At 40.1% G+C, this 16,789-nt stretch overlaps 1 protein-coding gene across 1 annotated transcript in view; it reads left to right on the top strand.

Moving 5' to 3' along the window:
• ORC3 (origin recognition complex, subunit 3) overlaps positions 1-15,302 on the top strand; it is a 34,946-nt gene extending 19,644 nt beyond the window's left edge. The window contains exons 11-19 of the mRNA XM_008936241.1: positions 69-185; positions 1,009-1,088; positions 5,103-5,236; positions 7,406-7,485; positions 7,968-8,065; positions 8,956-9,097; positions 12,680-12,796; positions 13,893-13,972; positions 15,165-15,302. Of these exons, the coding sequence (XP_008934489.1) occupies positions 69-185; positions 1,009-1,088; positions 5,103-5,236; positions 7,406-7,485; positions 7,968-8,065; positions 8,956-9,097; positions 12,680-12,796; positions 13,893-13,972; positions 15,165-15,270 (954 nt within the window). The 3' untranslated portion in view covers positions 15,271-15,302. The remainder of the gene's footprint in view (positions 1-68; positions 186-1,008; positions 1,089-5,102; positions 5,237-7,405; positions 7,486-7,967; positions 8,066-8,955; positions 9,098-12,679; positions 12,797-13,892; positions 13,973-15,164) is intronic.
• The last annotated feature ends 1,487 nt before the right edge of the window (positions 15,303-16,789 follow it).

Below are 16,789 nucleotides of genomic sequence, written 5' to 3'. Positions count from 1 at the left end.
TTAAGTACTTTTATGAGAGTTTTAAATTTATGTCATAATGATTTAAAACAATTATTCTGTCACTGTAGGAAACAACACAGAAGTTGCTGGAGGATTTGCATGTTTACCATGAAAATTACATTTCCGTTCTGAGATGTCTTCATGTTTTTACATCTTCTCTTCCAAAGCATCCCTTGGGCAAGCAGGTGACATATGTTATTCCATTTTAGTGAAACATGGGGGGGGGTGTTTCAAAGTATGACATGAATAAGTATTTCTTCGTTCTCTTTGTTTAGTGTTATGCTTTCCCCTTTTGTCTTAAAATGGAGACAGCTGCTTTCTTGCCCCAGGTCGAGGGCAGCAGCGTGTGTAGTGGTGTGGATGACACCTTGTCACACAACAAGGAGTTTCCAAGAGGCGGCAGATGCATGGATCAGCAAAAGAATCCACTCGTTAACTCTCTCACATCTGGGATTGTCTGTGTGCATTGCAGACAGCATACACTCTTCTATCTGTTAGCTTGCCAGTCAAGATCAGATGAAGAGAGTGAGTTCTAGCAAGCTTCTGTGCAGAGTAAAGTGATAGTGAGGGAGCAGAGATAATTGCTCTTAATAGCCATATTATTCTAATGTCACTAAACCCACCTTCTCATACTAACCAATTTTTCTCTTCTACTAAAAGAGCAATATATTCTGTGCACGTGCACTTGTCTGATGATTCTCAGTGTGTTCCACACTGTTATTATAAGCTGTCCCTAACTACAAAATCAGCATAAAATGTCCCAGTATTTGAGAATAAAAAGATGTTTTAGCTGGGGCATTTGATTATAGCATTCCTCTCTGTCCTCTGCAGTTACCTTCATCTGAATGTTAGTTTTTTGATATCTAATGCAAAGCAACACAGACTCCAGCAACACTAGAAGCTTAGTTCTGTCCAAAGGAATGACATATTACTTTGAAAAGCTTGTTGTAAGAGTTCTGCATTATTTTGTAAAACACTCCGATCCTTTCTTCACCTTCTGCATAACAGATCAGGGAGCTGCACTGTGCATGTTTGGAAGAACAAGTGTGGGAAACAGAGGAGTATGAGTCATCCCTTCAGCTAGCAAGGTGATTATTTTTTTTTTTTTTTCTTTCTTTTTCCATTTTGTTTTAATACCACTATACGCATGGAGAATATCTGTCATCGGTTATTCTGGAACTTAAAGCTGAGGATATTACCTGTTCACAGCTAGTTGTAGGATTGTTTGCAAGTACAATTGATTGCGGTTTTCATTTTGTCTACCATTTTCCCTGAAACTCAACCAGGTTTTAATCTCTTATGCCCTGAGTAATTGTGCTGAAACCACTGAGATGACTGTGTGAATGAGAACATCAGTTGTGTTTTGTCTTTTAAACTATGATTGTATTAGATAATATCAACCAAATTATTAGTTTTAGTTGGCCTGAATTATAATCTGTTGTGAAAATTAGCATCTGTTTGAGTAGCTGAGGCCTTTCTTATTTTCTATTTTGCTGCTTTCCTTATGACTCCTTTGTCGAACAGTTTATATGGGGACTGAGTTATTTTTCAGTGTTATTGTAAGCTTAGGACTTTAGGAGAGCCCACACTTGTGTTGTCTGTCAGTGCTTAAAATGGGAATGTCCTCTAAGCCAATTTTCCTCATAGAAAACCCTTCAATTGCAGTGTGGCAGCTCCAGACTTGTTAAATGTGCTTTTTCATGGCAAGTGACTGATTTCTGATAGCTGCATTCCTTCAAATAACACATTGGTTCTGTCACACAAGGAGCTGATGTAACACCGTTACCTTAGCTGCCTCTTCAAGAGCCTCTGAGCTTGAGAGGTTTGGTGTTTGACAGTAAAATTGCATGGAAAAAACACGTCAGCTGTGGGTGTAGGATAACTTTCTGGGCTAATATGCACAAGAAAACACTGCAAATTATGCATTTGTGATACTCGGTGGTTCTTGTGGTACGTTGTTTACCCTCATCCCTTTGAAAGGATGACAGGCTTGATTTGTCATTTCTACAACCTTTCCTCCTTAACCCTTCTCTCATTCTCTTGAATCTTGACAGCACTCAAATCACCTAGCAGCCACTGCCCACAAATGTGTCATTTTGCTTTCCTATACTGTCTGTTTCATAATCTCTAATAACTCTTGGCCATTTTCTCCTCCGATGTTTAATTTGCTTTTTTCCACTGAATTCATCTGACTCTTTTCCTATCTCAAAGTTGATGCTGCCATCAGATTCTGGCTCACTTACCATTTATTCTTATCTGTTCATCTCCCTCTTGTTTTTCTTTGGTCCTGGCTCCTGCTGTGGGAGCTTCTAGTAGAAATCCAGTGATCACAGACATTCCCTTCACAGAGAATTCTTTTTTTTTTTCCCCCTTAAAAAAAATCCAGAAATACCGTAGTTTTTCTAACAAAATTTAATTCCATCAAATACTTGGGGTTCTACCTGTGATGGTTATTTTTTTTCAGCTATTCATTTTAACTCTTTTCTATTTTACACATACTTGCTCTTGTCTTTGCTTTTTTGGCATAGAACCTTACTGCTATGTTTTAGAAGCAAATGGTAAAATGTGATCTTCCCCTTCTCCTTCCCCTCCTTTGCTCAGGCATGGAATTTACTCACTGTTCCTTAATATCTTTGTCTTCCCAGTGGCCAGTTGATATCCTTATGTTTGCTCTTTCTTGCCCCTTATTCTTCTTTTTAATGTTTTTCTCAAGTCCATCTTTTTTTCCCTTGTATTTAGAAAGTAAAAAAACAGAGAAGCTTTTGCTCAGCTTATGTCTCCATTTGTAACAAAGTCTCCATTTTGTCCTTCATGAATAATCTTTGACTGTGGGAGTTTCAGTTGTTGCTTTTGAGTTTCTTTTGTGTTTGGTTGATTGGTGGTTTCTCTACTAAAGCTTTTCCTTGGACGGGCTTTTATCTCTTCTGATAAAAGTCCTGTCCCCAAATATGGTGTTTCAGGTGATCTGACTTTAGCAATCTAGACAATAGGTATTCTACTTCAAAGTAGTTGTCTAGTCTCTAAACAATACCATGGGAGAGTGTGTGAGCTTTAGTTCACATTGGATTAATCCAGTCAGAAGAGAGATGCGATTGAGATATGTTGGACGCTGTCTCATTTGATTGATTATGGGGAGCTAACTGGCTGGGACATATAGTCAAGCTTTTACGTGGCAAAACTTTGAGGACTGTCTGACCTATTGTCTTCTGTCTAGATACTGTACTCTGGTTTTGTCTGCTAATCATCGGTGCCCTTCACATACTAGTTACCGGAGTCCTGCCCCTCCCTGTCTGTTGTCAGTTTGTTGTTGACCAATCTCCATTACCACGTCTTCAGATAATTACCCACTTAACTATTCAGGAGTTTCTATGGACTTCTTCCTAGCTTACTTTCTTCTCTTTCATAACTTGCCTGTGAATGATCAGAGACAGATCTGTTTACTATTTTGGGATGATCTGAAATCTTCCTTTCTGCCTTAAGCCTCTCTCATAACCGAATTAAAATCTTAACCCCGCTCTCTGATACCTGGCATACCTTGTAGTAATCTCAAACCCAAAAGGTTGCAAATGATCCTTTACTGATATGTGATAACCATCCTCTTGCCTGTTATTTGGGCTCTGTAATCCCATTGTTGTAGTAAGTTTTCTAAAACTTGCAGCTTCTTTTTGAACAGTGCTACTAAAATAAACTTGTTCTTTCGCATTCGCAGATCTCCAAATCCGGTTATCTGCTTTTCATCTTAGGTGTTTGATTATTGCAGTGTTCTGTCTGTCTTGGCAGAAGGCTGTCTTGTTTACCCATTATATGCTACAAGACAGTTTCAAAATGTTTTCTAGCTTTTTTTGTGCCAAGGTGACCTTTTCTGTTGTTAACTCCTGATGCTTTTCTGTGCAAAACAAGTGTATCTGAAGGCAACACCTGACTTGCAAAAATCCATAACCCTGAATCAGAGAAACTGAAGCTTCAAATTCTAGCTTTTACAAGCAGTTAGCATTAATTGCCAGTTAGAAACTGGAGTTCAAATTGCAACTGCCTCTTCTGAATTCTTTCTTAAAATTTTCTTAGCCAATATTTAGCTGGAGATCCACTCCCTGACTTGCTGTGGAGTCACTGATCTTTATCACCATAATTTCATTCTTTTGTCATGCTCCATTTTTTGTAGGAGAAACTGCTGGGTTTGTGTCTTCTAAAATCCTTAACCTATTAGCACCTTTGTTTTGTATTAGCACCTTTTTTTCTGTTTAAGGCAAAGCAAAATTACAAGAATAGGCTGTGAAGGGCTCCTGGGAACAGCCCCTACTACGAATCTGATTGTTCAGAACCAGAGTGTTTAGCAATGAACCTCTTGGACCACATCACACAGTTAAACATGTGTGATGGTACTGGCTTGATGCAATGACTGTAGTTCTGGATTTCATTTATGGGTATTTGCAAGGATTTGCTTTAATATCTTTTAAATGAAGATTTTGAGACTGAACAGTGCTTAGTAACGTTTATAAAATGCCCTAATACAGAATTGAAAGTAAGTAAATGATGGGCTGGAGGTTGGGCTAGATGGTCTCAAGAGGTTCCTTTCCATCTGAATGATTCTGGCATTCTAGTGATAAGGTTTATAGTAATTAAATACAGAAAATAACAATTGGTTTTTTTTTTTGAGAAGCATTCTGAATTACAGGATTGTATGGATGTGTGAATACATACTAATCTAGGGGGTTTTCTTATAATTTCTTTTACTATTCTTGTGAATGAGTTATGAGCCCTGTCATCCTAATTTTTTTTTTTTAATCTCTTAAGTTTCAAAAACTATAACTGTTATAATTTCAAAAATTATAACTGTGTATCCAGCAAATGTTTTTAGGTTGAATATCAGAAAAGCCTTCATTGTCCTGCAGGAAAATATGAAGGACATCTATCCAAGTTGCTTTCTTTCTGTTAATGACAGCAAGGAAAAAAAATTATTGCACGACTGACTGCTTGAAAACTTGAAGGTTTTCTCTTTTAAAAGGAGTTTTTGAAATTATTGTTTAACTTTTTATTCAACAAAACATTGCAAGCTGTTTCATCATTCTGTGTTTCAACTTCAGCCAACAATTGTCTTGTAGGATGTTGAATAAGTCTGATTTGGTAACCATGCTTCAACAGTGTGTGGAAATTTTTGTGTCATCTTCTGGAAAGGAGTTTGATAAGACAGTAGAGAAGTTGAAGGAGTTCTTGACCCAATTTCAGAAACTAGAAGGTGGGTGTATACTGTCATACATTCCATTGCGGAATCTGAAAACTGGTTTATAATATAACAAGTGGGGGTGTCATTTTCCCTGATAGTGTTCTGTCATTGTATCAAGCCATCAAATTTTTCAGGATTTGTTTTATTTTTTAATGCAAGCACAAAATTAGGATATGTTTATATTCTGTATTAGTATGTGATTCATCCTTTTTATGATGCGGAAGAGTGATGTAGGATAAGAAATTGGACAGATCAGCAAACATTACTCACTATATCTGTCATACATGTATTTTGAGCATTTTGCTGGATGTTGCAACCATTAAAAACATTTAACAAATAAAAGCAGATATTGAAAGATAAATCAGAGCAGACTTCCTTACAACGTGGTATTTAATCCAAATGCATATGAAGTTCTTTCACTTGCTCCTCCAGCTCAATTCATGGAAGAGCTAGGACACGATGTTGTCAGGACTCTGCTGACAGGCTGTAACTTGCCAGGCCCATACATTTGAATGGCTGATGGTGGAGGTCATATTTGAAAGTTTAGTAAGGCACATGAGTAGCAGCCTTCTGTCTTTCAGAAGCAGGTTAACAGAAACTGCCCTGTTCCTTCAGAAATAGGAATAGGACTTATTCCTAGGTTCTTCTGGAATAGGAATTTCATTGCTTCCCCAGAACTACAGGGAAGTGCTCCTCTCTGATTCCCTTTTGAAGATGAAGTGGTTATCACCTGGCCTGGTTTATGCATATTAGATTTCATTGTCAGCATGGTTGCTACACGGCACTTGGATGAGTAGGCAATAAGCCACCAAATGCATTCTAATGTTAATTAGTCATGTAACACATAGGGTTAACTGAAGCTTGTTTAGAAGAATTGGCTCTTGCCTGTAGCATATATTTCTGAACAGATCTAGTAATAGCAGGGCTGTGATACATGAAGTGGGTGATTACTTAGAACAAGCTGCATAACTCTAGAAATTCAGGGATATACAGAACTATAGAACAAAAAAGGCAGTATTTATTTCCACTTAAGATGTAAAGTTGTTTTAAAGCAGAGGAGGTCTAATGAATCTATGAATTACCTTAATTTGTTTTCAAAGTGTATTTAAGCTGTAATGAAAAAGTGAGATGGGAAAGTTGAGTTAGCTTCCAGTATGTTTCTGTGATTGTGTTGATCTGAGTTTTCTGTAGTCTGCCAAAAAAGTTATTTACCCAGCCCTTACAGTGAAAGGATAGTCAAAATTTATTTATCTTTTAATAACAATTAAGTCCATCTTTTTGACTGCCTAATGAACTGAAAAAATGAAAACATGAATCTTAAGGAAACAAAATATCCTTATGTTCAGTCTATTTTGAGCACAAGGATTTGATAAATATCTCAGAATGCTCCAGTGTAGTAGCAGAAAGAGGAAGTTCTCTGTTTTGAAGTCTTCAACACAAATATCCACAGGGCACTGGAAAACACCAACTCATGCTATGTCAGTCACCAGAAAGCTTTTATATAGCATGATTGTCACTGCTGAATGGAGCGATACCTGTGATCTGTAGGTGGAATCATAATCTTATTACCATATTTGTAAGGCAAGAAATATAGTTACCTTTTGTCTCGATTTTGTTTATCACTTATCCTGGCATTGATTGTGCTCTGTGAGTTTTTGCTTGGTTTTTACCTAAAAATTACTAAACGTTGCTGCATTTGATTGACAAACTACATGGCTATGAAAACAAAATTTTATTACAAATTAAAACGGAGTAATGAAAAACCTTAGCATGCCTTTGGTTTGCTGCTTTGGTTGCAGTTTTGGGGTTAAGTAGGGAGAACTCATTTCTTACTTGGTGGCTTTTTGGACATGAGAAGGAAAAATAGGCAGTGTGTGGCTTTTTGAACACCCCTAAAACATCAGTGGTATCTAGTACTGGTCTGTCCAACTTACAGGCATTGAGACTGTGACCTAGGATGACATAAGTGGGATTCAAGTGATGTGCAAAGCTTGTGCTGGATCTTTGATCAGGCACGAATTTTTAACCATGTTTTACAAGGTGCAAGACTCAAAAGCTGTTTGGTTGGTTGGAGAAGAACAAGTGAGGGAACACTTCTCAGATTGCTTGGGTTAGGGGGCTTATAGAGGGAGTCAGGAAAAGTACGCCACATATCAAACATCAGTTTTGTTCTAGTAGCAGAAGCTTTCCAAGAACAAGACGTGTCCGTATCGTCACAAAAGGAGCTCCAGAAGAAGACAGACCTTTATCATCTTCAGAAGGTTAGGCTTGCATAGGCTTTACTGACTAGTTCCTGAACTGAACTTTTTAAGATGTAATTGTCCATGGATAGTTCTCCCAAGCTTGCTGGAACTCTGAGTAAAGGTTGTGTTTAAGTAACTCTTCTTAAAAACTAACGATTAAGTACTGACTATGTATGTCAGGCCCACCTGATGCACAGAAAATTGTAGAAAATCTGTCATAAACTAGGATTTTTAAATGCAAATTTGGGTTTTCTTCATCTTGAACTTGTAAATTACACATTCTGCCTAACACATACTTCTCTGAATTTCCCAAACTCCTACCCATTTGAGACTGAATACAGTGGCCTAAATGAAGTTAACTGCACACTCAGACTTTCAGACATCATCCGTGAAGACTTGCCAGAAAAATATTAATTATACATGTTAAATATATAGATTGTGTTTTCCAGAGAATAACTGCCTCCCATGTAGTTTCATGCACCACTTTTTTTTTTTTAAAGACTTTGTTGGAGTTGAAGGAATCAAGGCGGGCTAAGAAACTGACAAAGTTTGAAATGCTTCGTTTTGAAGTTGTTGACTATATAGACAGTCTTGTAAGGTGAGATTTCCGATTTTATATTCCTGCATTAGTTTGCACCATAAGCTGCAAAAGAGAATTTTGTAAACATGTTAATCCTGTAAAAATTGTTTCAGTGTCCTTATGGTACGAAGCACTTTTTTATTTCCTTCTTATTCTTTCTTTGATGAGGGCTCTAAAAGTAATAATTAAACATCTCCATAGAGTAGTAGAAGTAATTTGGATATGAATTGACCGGCTTGTTTTGACTGCAGAAAAAGAGTTGAAGGAGGACTGGGTATGTGGTGGCAAAATAAAGTCCAGATTTTTTTTATCCTAATCTTTGCTGACCTGTTCTACTCACAAAACTATATAGATATCAAGAGTGATATCCTATCTATTTTGGGAACAGTGAGCAAGGCATAGCAGACAGGGTTTTGGAGGCAGCTCTGTATCAGAAAATGTGAAAGATTGGGCTTGGGGGAAGAGATGAAATAATTTGTTAATTATAGAGCCTTGGGAGGGAGGCACAGAAGCTAACAGAAGTATTAATGTGCCAAGGAAAAAGCTTTAAATATGGAGGCAAAGATGACATCAGGAGGCCTCAGGATGGATAAGCAGAAGATCTGTGGAGGAGAGTATATGGTTGGTGTTAGCATTTCAGCCGCTGCCCTTATTTTTAAATTTGTTCAGTGGCCCAGCTAGAGTTCTGTTCTAAGATCCATTAGATGTAGACTTGGTAATAACCAATTTTCCTACTTAAAAGTTGATTTCGGCACTGTTCTTCTTGGCTTTTTTTTCCTGAGATTTGTCAGTTCTAGGTGGGAAACACATTCCTGTAGGTCTCTGACTGCAGTAGACTTCTGTTTGTTTCCCTTGAGGTAAAGCTTTTATCTCCTCCGCTTCCCTCATACCTCATGTTGCTTTTTCAGAAATTACCTTGTGCCTGCAGACCACAAGACTCTGCATGAGATTATGTATTTCAACACAGCCAGTGTTCTCCGTGAGCACTTGAACGCTGCCCCCAGGATTGCACTTCATACAGCTTTAAATAATCCATACTGCTACCTGAAGGTAAGAAACAAGTGAATTGCTTGTGGTGCTGGAGTAGTTCCTGAAGGCTACACATGAGGGTGTAACGTAAGGCTTAATTCTGCTGTTTCATGAAGCTTGGCAGACGTTCAGCAAGAAACCAGCAAGTTACTGTTGATAAGCAACTGGAGATTTTTTTGCAAAGGGCTCAGGAATCTGTCTGGCTGAAATAAAGCAGCTAATTATGGAAAATGTTCTATGTGGGGAATCCATTTTCCAGAGCCCGTTCTAGTCAGGATCTTTACTTTCTCTTGTAGATAGAGCAGACAAGTAATTTTGTCCTGCATTACAAATAGGATGGCTGTCCAGGGGGAAAAATGCAGTGTCTGTGGCTCTTTCCAGAGACTTTTCTTTTACAGGGCTGGTGCTTAGTCTTCACTGTGTAGACTTGCCATAAGGTGAAGGCTCTGTTCAGGCAGAGTGATGACATTAACAATAGCTTAAACACGGCATATTTAAAGGAGTCCTTTGTTTTTACATTTATTTTAGTATCTGTTGTGTATTGACATCGTGTCTTTTCCAAGTCCAAGAAAAGGTTTGTCATTGATTCTATGAGATAATAAATGCTGCCTTTTTCTAGAGAAGAAAAACAGCCCCTTTTCTACTTCTTTCATAAATCAAATTCACAGGATGACCAAAAGAAAGAGCAGGGTTTGGAACAGAGCAGGGTTATAGATGCAACTTGGAGTTATCCTTGAGCTCTAACATCTCCCTTGAAGGCAATTACAGTTTTGAAAAAAAACATTGGTTGTATCTGTATCTGATTTTTATGCTACCTGAGTCAAAGACAACACTTATCAGGAATCAAACTTAATAAAGATCAGTCTTAGAAATCTACACCCTGATTCATACTGGGTTTGTTGGCATTGTGTTTCCATTGGAATGAGAGCTGTCAGGTTTGCTGTGTGCAGGAGTTATTTCTAAAACCAGTTAACAAGCTTATTGGCGAAAACGGTGTTTCGCAAGTGGGCTGCCATTGGAGAGACATAATACGAACCTCAGTAATTTATATTTTTAGAAAACCTGTAAAAATATAGATTAGGAGAGCTAGCAAAAGCTACCTACTGATGTGTTTAATAAGTATTCTCTTTGATGAGCTGACAGGATTTAAAGCAGTCTGTCATCCTGCACTTTGTTCTTTGACATACTTTAACATATTTCCACTGTCTTCTGGGTAGATTGTTAAAGTTTGGCATAGTTTCTAACAGCAGTACTATTGGCTGAGTACTTTGCTTGGCATTTTAATTGGTGTAAGTCAAAGAAATACTTTTTTCCGAATTGTATCCGTGACTTCTGCATGGCTTGTACTTTCTTGGGCCATAACCTGAGCAAAGTTCTCTAGAGCTGTTCCTTCCAGAAGGCTAGGAGAAAAAGCAATCTGCTTCAACGGAGTACCAGCAAATGATTAATGCGATGCTTTTCTTATAGGAATCCAGTCCAGTTACTTATTTAGCAAAATGGGAACCATACTTATCCTGGAAAAAAAAAAATCCCATCAGAAAAAGTGTAATTCTGTTTTCACTGGTTCCATGAAAATTCACTAAGTTGTAACTTGGAATAGCAGCAAAGCACAGCTGAGTATTGTGTCAGCACTAGGAAATCTGATCTTGGATCTTCCTGGGGTTTAGATGGTCCTGCAAGTTTTGTTCTTGACCTTGGGTAACAAGGGCAGTTCTTCACATGGTGCTTGGTCCTCTGGGAAGATGGTAACATTGATTCCAGGGCAAGGTACCAGTCTGTCTAGCCTCTGGGGGTAGGGTCAAGCAAGAGACACCCCTCATCAGCTGTGTTCTGGGTCACTCCCACTCCCCTGAAAGAACACCTCTGTGCTGTACATGTGGTTTCACAAGTGGCTGCTCACTCTAGGGCAGCTTCCTGCTTGTCACTCTGGTTGTTTCCTCTTGGGCAGGACTCGTGTGCTGCCACCTCAGGAAGCTGAGGTTTCCCTGCACACAGCTGCGGCTCCCTCCTGCCCTGCTGGAAGGACTTGGCCTAGTTATGAGAAGCGAGGCTGCATTCTCCCAGGGGCTGGCAGAGGCCCTGCAGTGCCAGTCAGGAGTAGCTTCCCCGGACCATTCTCGGCACTTGCGTGTGCTCCAGCTGGGTGTTGGTTTCTACAGATGAGCCTGTTCCAGGAGAGTGCAGTTGCTCTGGAAGTTGCATCCCTTCTTGGTTGTGATAACTGTTCTGACCTCAAGAATAGAAAATCAATGCAAAGCCACAGATCTGGGGAAAGCAGCAGAAGAGAGAGGAAAGGTGTGGTGTTGTCCCTCTGGGCAGTGGTGGCTAGATCCAGGCAGAAGGTGTAACGTCTGGTTAGGGACACAGCACTATTCAAATCTATTATGGTATGCTCCTGAATTAGTGTATGGATTGTAGTATTTGGATGGTTTAGCCCTGTTACTCTGAATTTCTTTGGAGACATCTGGACTGAACTGACAGACTTGAACCTAATGTCTGCAGCTCTTCTATTCCTTGTACAGAATAAATAAACTTGAAAATTATTAGGCTATCTGGAAATTGTGAAATGTCTCATAAGCACTAAAGTCCAAACTGAGTCTGTCTCAAGAATTGCAGGGATTGAGATCTCTGAAAGGTAAGCTAGAGATTCTTGAGCAAAGTTACATTCTTTGCCTGACTTTCTTTCCAGTCTTGGAAAGCATTTATTTATGAAGGTTTCTTTGCCGGGGCTTTACAGACTTTCCAAAAGGCACTTGGGTATTTTACTAGCATATGAAAGCATGCTAGCAAAAGTTTCTATGGTGTTTTATGTATGTTTTCAGTGGCTGCTCTCATGTTAAGAGAGCTGGCTTCTTAGAGTGCATGAAACTGAAAACTGGGGAAAAAATCGTGAACTGATATGAAATGCTGAAAATTTCTGCAGCCCTACAGAGACTTCTGCTTCTGTCTCAAGTGGATTTTTTTTTTTTAACTTCTCAAGTAAATTGTTCAGTGCTGATGACCTGAATTTCCTGGCACATAGAATAGTTAGTGAGAAGTCAGACATTTGCCCTTATAGGTGCTGAGTTTCAAGGGAGAGAGATTATTGTTACATCTCAAAGATAAACCTGAGATGAGAGAAGCAATTTTGGTTTTTTAGTACATCTGACAGATCTGTACTGAGACTTCCTCTTTCCTTGGGAGGTGCACTTCTGTTTTCTACATAGTACAGTCTGAGGCAAATCATGACTAGTTTCTTTTCCTGAATCCATAGAACAGACTATTTCTCTCTGATGTGTAAACAGCACTACCAAAAGAATGGGGGAAAAGCCTAATCACATAATCACTCATTAGACACTGCATAAGTGTACAAAATTCTGGAAGGAACACCATGAGATAAGTAGTTGGGGTTTTTTAATGGTATACTTTCTTATTTTCCTGGGGTTTAGTGTGTTTTTTTTTCCTTTATACCGTCAACTTGCCATTAAACACACAAACAGTAAACATTTGGTTAAAATACCTACCATGTGAATTTCCTGAAATAACGTTATATCTATTCCTAAAGATTGTTCAAAGTTTAAAAACTGATCGGTTACTGCCTTTTTTTTTTTTTTTTCTCATCAGAATCAAGCTTTGAAAATTGATGGAGGAAGCATTTCTAATAAAGCCCCTGATATATGCATAGTGTATAGGCTTCACTTGGAATGTGGCAGACTGATTAATCTCGTTGATTGGTTAGAGGTATGTGACAGTGCAAACAGTGCCTTGACCTGCTTTCAAGTGTTCTGATTGATCTGTATGCTGCATGTCTGATTTTCTTCAGTGCTCCCTTTGACAGCTTAAACCATAGCACACCTGAGTCCCTCCCATCCAAAAACACAGAGTTAACTCCAATCACCAGCCCATGGAGTCTTCCTCTGACTGCTGTGAATCATTTTTCAGCATTATTACCCTCTGATGAAAATCTTCTGTTTTGTGCTCAGTACAGATCAGATTTTATGCTACACAAAGCTACCTTTCTATGGTTTTAACCATTCTGTGACACTTTTATGGGAACAGGCAAGTGCTGCTGCTTGGCAAGCACAGGCTTGTGCTAAGGAAGAGCAGAGGTCCTTCTAGCCTGATATCCTGTTTTGTATTGTGACCAAAAGCAGGGAGACTATAAACAGAGAACACACCTTAATATGATACATTCTCCAAATACTCCCTAGCTAACAGTCATGGTTTAGCTCTAAAGTTGCTTAAACTGGAGTGGCTTCTCTGTATTTCATAAGCCTACCTGGATTACATTACCAGTATAACTTTTTAGCAACCACAGCATCCTCTGGCAGGAAATTCTGTAGCTTAACTACCTGCAGTACAGAGGACTTGTTCTGGGTACATTTTGTTTACTGCTGCCTTGTTTGTGTATTGGAAATAAAAGCGGACAGAGGATTCCTACCCAGCCTCTTGCTGTCCCTCAATGTTATAGATTTCTTCAAAGCCAACTTCTCTCCTTCATTTCTCCAGAACGTTTAAGCAGTGTTGCTTTGAGAATGTTTTTCAGCTCTGTATTTTTTTATGAGAATGGGTCAGGGACCAGAACTGTATTGGGATTGTATCTCAGATGCAGGTGCAGGAGTTCACAGGCTGATGTCTGTCACTCTGTATTCCTGCCATGGTGATATGTAACCTTGCTTGCTCCTCCAGTTGCTGCTGAACTGACATTCTGATGGAGTTACCATTCCAAGATCTCGTTCCTCCCGAGTGATAGTCGTCAGCTCGGAGCTTGTTATTTTATACGCAGCTCTGTCTGCCCGTGAAATGTGTTAAATCTGTGCTGCTTCTCCCCTTTTAGGCTTTCTCGACTGTGGTGATGGCAGCTGAGGGACAAAATGCAGATGCAGCTTCCTCAGACCAGGTGGATGATATTATCCAGTATCCTTTCTCATTTCTCTCAAGTTTGTAATTCAGATGCTTACAGGATTAATGAACCAGGTTTTTTAAAATACAGCTCCACACGCACTAATAACCAGAAAAGTAACGTAACTAGTTTAAACAGCCGTAATGTACCGAAAGTGTCACAGAAATAAATTGGCTGAAATCGTTGGGCTGGGGGTGGTGAAGTAAGAGGGCAGCTTTTGTCCATAGGTGCTGTTTGGGTCTGGAACAGAACCAACAGTCTGTAAAACAAGCTGAGCTGCTCTGCTCTCTTAAGTCATCTGAGACTTGGTAGAGCTGCTCTACACGGGGAGCACATTACCGAGAACAGATGTTAGGGTGGCTGTGACCTGGAAAGCAGATGGACAAACAGAGACAGAAGTTTATTGTGAGGAAGGCGGAGGCATTAGCAGAGGAAATGCTTAGAGAAGCAGTGTCTCTGTATCAGCTACTAGTTCTAGTACCTTGGAGCTGAGAATTTTAGTTCCCACAAAACATCCACGTTGCTTTTCACTTTGTCCTCATTCTAAACTGAGGCCTGCGAAATATTTAAAGGATGAGCATTAGAACCTGAAACAGGAGTGCTGCCACAGAGCAGAGATGAACAGTTGTGCAAAAGGAGGCTTAACTACAGGAAGAGTATTTACATGCTCTAACACTGCACCTAGCTTTCCTTTAGTGTAAGGCCTTTTTTACAAGCTCCACTGGCAATATAACATGGAACTAAATTGTCTAACTCAGTGTGTCAGGAAGGCAGCAAGAAAGGTCTAGTGAACAGCAAGTAAAGATAAAGGTGGTGCTGGTTTAAGAAACCTCAAAAATGTCTCTCTGTAATTACCTTCCTCCTTTTTTTTTTTTTCAAGGGACACAAAAAGTATAAATTCTTTCTCTTCTTCAGACTACGAAATTAGTATCTTTGTAGGCTTCAAGCTTCTCTTAGCAGTGGGGAAAGGAACTCTACTTTTGTTTCCACCCTGTATGCACGTAGCAAAAGAAATACCAGTGGGATCTGTCCCTCTGTAGGCAAGTCATGTTCTGCCCTTAGTTCCAACAGTTTCAGTGTGCAACACAACACTTCGTGTGATCTGCACTTACTGTGACTTGGAATCTCCCCCTTCCAGAGAAAAGGGCATCTCCATCAATACTTGTCCTAAAAAGTCTCCTCACTTTCCTTTACCAACGTGTCCAGAGCTCGTTTTATTCGAGCTGTTTCTGAGCTGGAACTTTTGGGCTTCATAAAGCCTAGCAAGCAGAAGACGGACCACGTGGCACGGCTGACGTGGGGAGGCTGTTAATGTGCCACTGAGGCATTAACAGACCTGCTCTTGCCAACTGGGTGCTCCCACCAGCCCAGGGCTCGTTTGCTTTGTGTGCCCAGTCAAAGTCAACGATGACTGAATGTTGTGAGATACATTTTGGGTGCCTGGATAGGCCTGAATGGCAATGTTGGTTTTTAATATTCGGCCTCCCTGTGTAATGTACTGCCCTGTTAATGCTCATGTTCAAAGTACTCTATTGTTGTGCCAGTTTTAATCTTCTTTGATGTGTGATATATAACACCGTACTGATAGAATTAAGGCTAGCAAGCCAGAAGGACAACACTGGCTGTGTACACTGCAGAAGTGATTAAGCAGTATTAATTTGCTTATAAGCTGATGAGACTTGAGTCATCATTACAAAATGCCTTCCAGATCCCTGGTACTACAAATTTCAAAATAAATAAAACGAGTATGCTAAAAAAGGCAGTGCAATATGTTCTTCAAAGTGAAACTGGTCCTACCTTCCTGAAAACTCCATGAGGAGAAACCAAAAACTTTTGAAGACACAGATTTTTGTTCTTTGAGAAGAGCACAGGCCAACTGTTTAAATCATTCGCTGTCGGGGGAACTTGTGTCAGCACAAAGTGAGAACATAGCACTCACACACGTTAGAGAAGGTGTCAAAATCCACACGCAAAGTACACACTGTAACTTTTCTCTTTGCTGGGGATTTGTACTGTACACAAGCAAAGAAAACAGCTGTGTGAAAATAACAGCTATTGGCCACGCATGTTAAAGCACTGCTCATCTGACAGGGCTTCTCTCAAAGAACCTTCTCAGCCCTAGGCCCTGTGCAGTGAGCAAGCCCGTGATGTGCTCTGAGCTCCTGCCAGGGCAGAGCAGCAACTGAGGCTGTCCCCCTGTGCAGGAACCAAACTGGCTCACAGCTGCTGTGGAGCTGGACAGACTGAAGAGCTGCTGTTCTCTGCCTAGTCAGGCACAGAACACCACCAGATAAAAAGCCACAAAGGAAGTGCTGTGCCAAAATGCTGGAAAACTGCAGCTGTCACTGGAGTTCTGGTCCCCAAGGGAGCCAAGGTTGTTAGGAAAACTCCACACCCGATTCCGTGTATTGGAGTAAGGCAGGTATGCCCTAACTTGCCCAATTTTTTCTCTGGCACACAAAAGCTATGCTGCGGATCTTACTTCAGCTTCCCTCACTCCTGTTTGGGGAGCAGATGCATTTATGCTGATGTCAGTGTGCAACCTTTGCCCACCACAGAAGAAGCCTTAGAAGCCAAAGTGGTCAAGCTGCGCCCCCCTCCAGCTGGGGCGCATGCCTGCCGTACACTGACAGATTGGCTGTCCCCAGGGCTCTGACACCAGCACTTCAGCAACACAGGTGGAGGCAGCAGGACAGACCTGCCACCCAGGAAAGGGCTGCCCTTAGAGAAGAGTGTTTATTTAGACTTTGTCCCACCCAGCCTACTTAAAAGTTGAATGGTGATTACTTAGTTTATTGTGAAACTGTATTTGCCTCCAAAAAAACTCCCAG

This window comes from Merops nubicus, unplaced genomic scaffold, assembly GCF_000691845.1.
Source record: "Merops nubicus isolate BGI_N331 unplaced genomic scaffold, ASM69184v1 scaffold23642, whole genome shotgun sequence".
Taxonomy (NCBI): domain Eukaryota; kingdom Metazoa; phylum Chordata; class Aves; order Coraciiformes; family Meropidae; genus Merops; species Merops nubicus.
The sequence above is the reverse complement of the archived record's forward strand: the minus strand, read 5'-3'. Positions and strand labels throughout refer to the sequence as shown.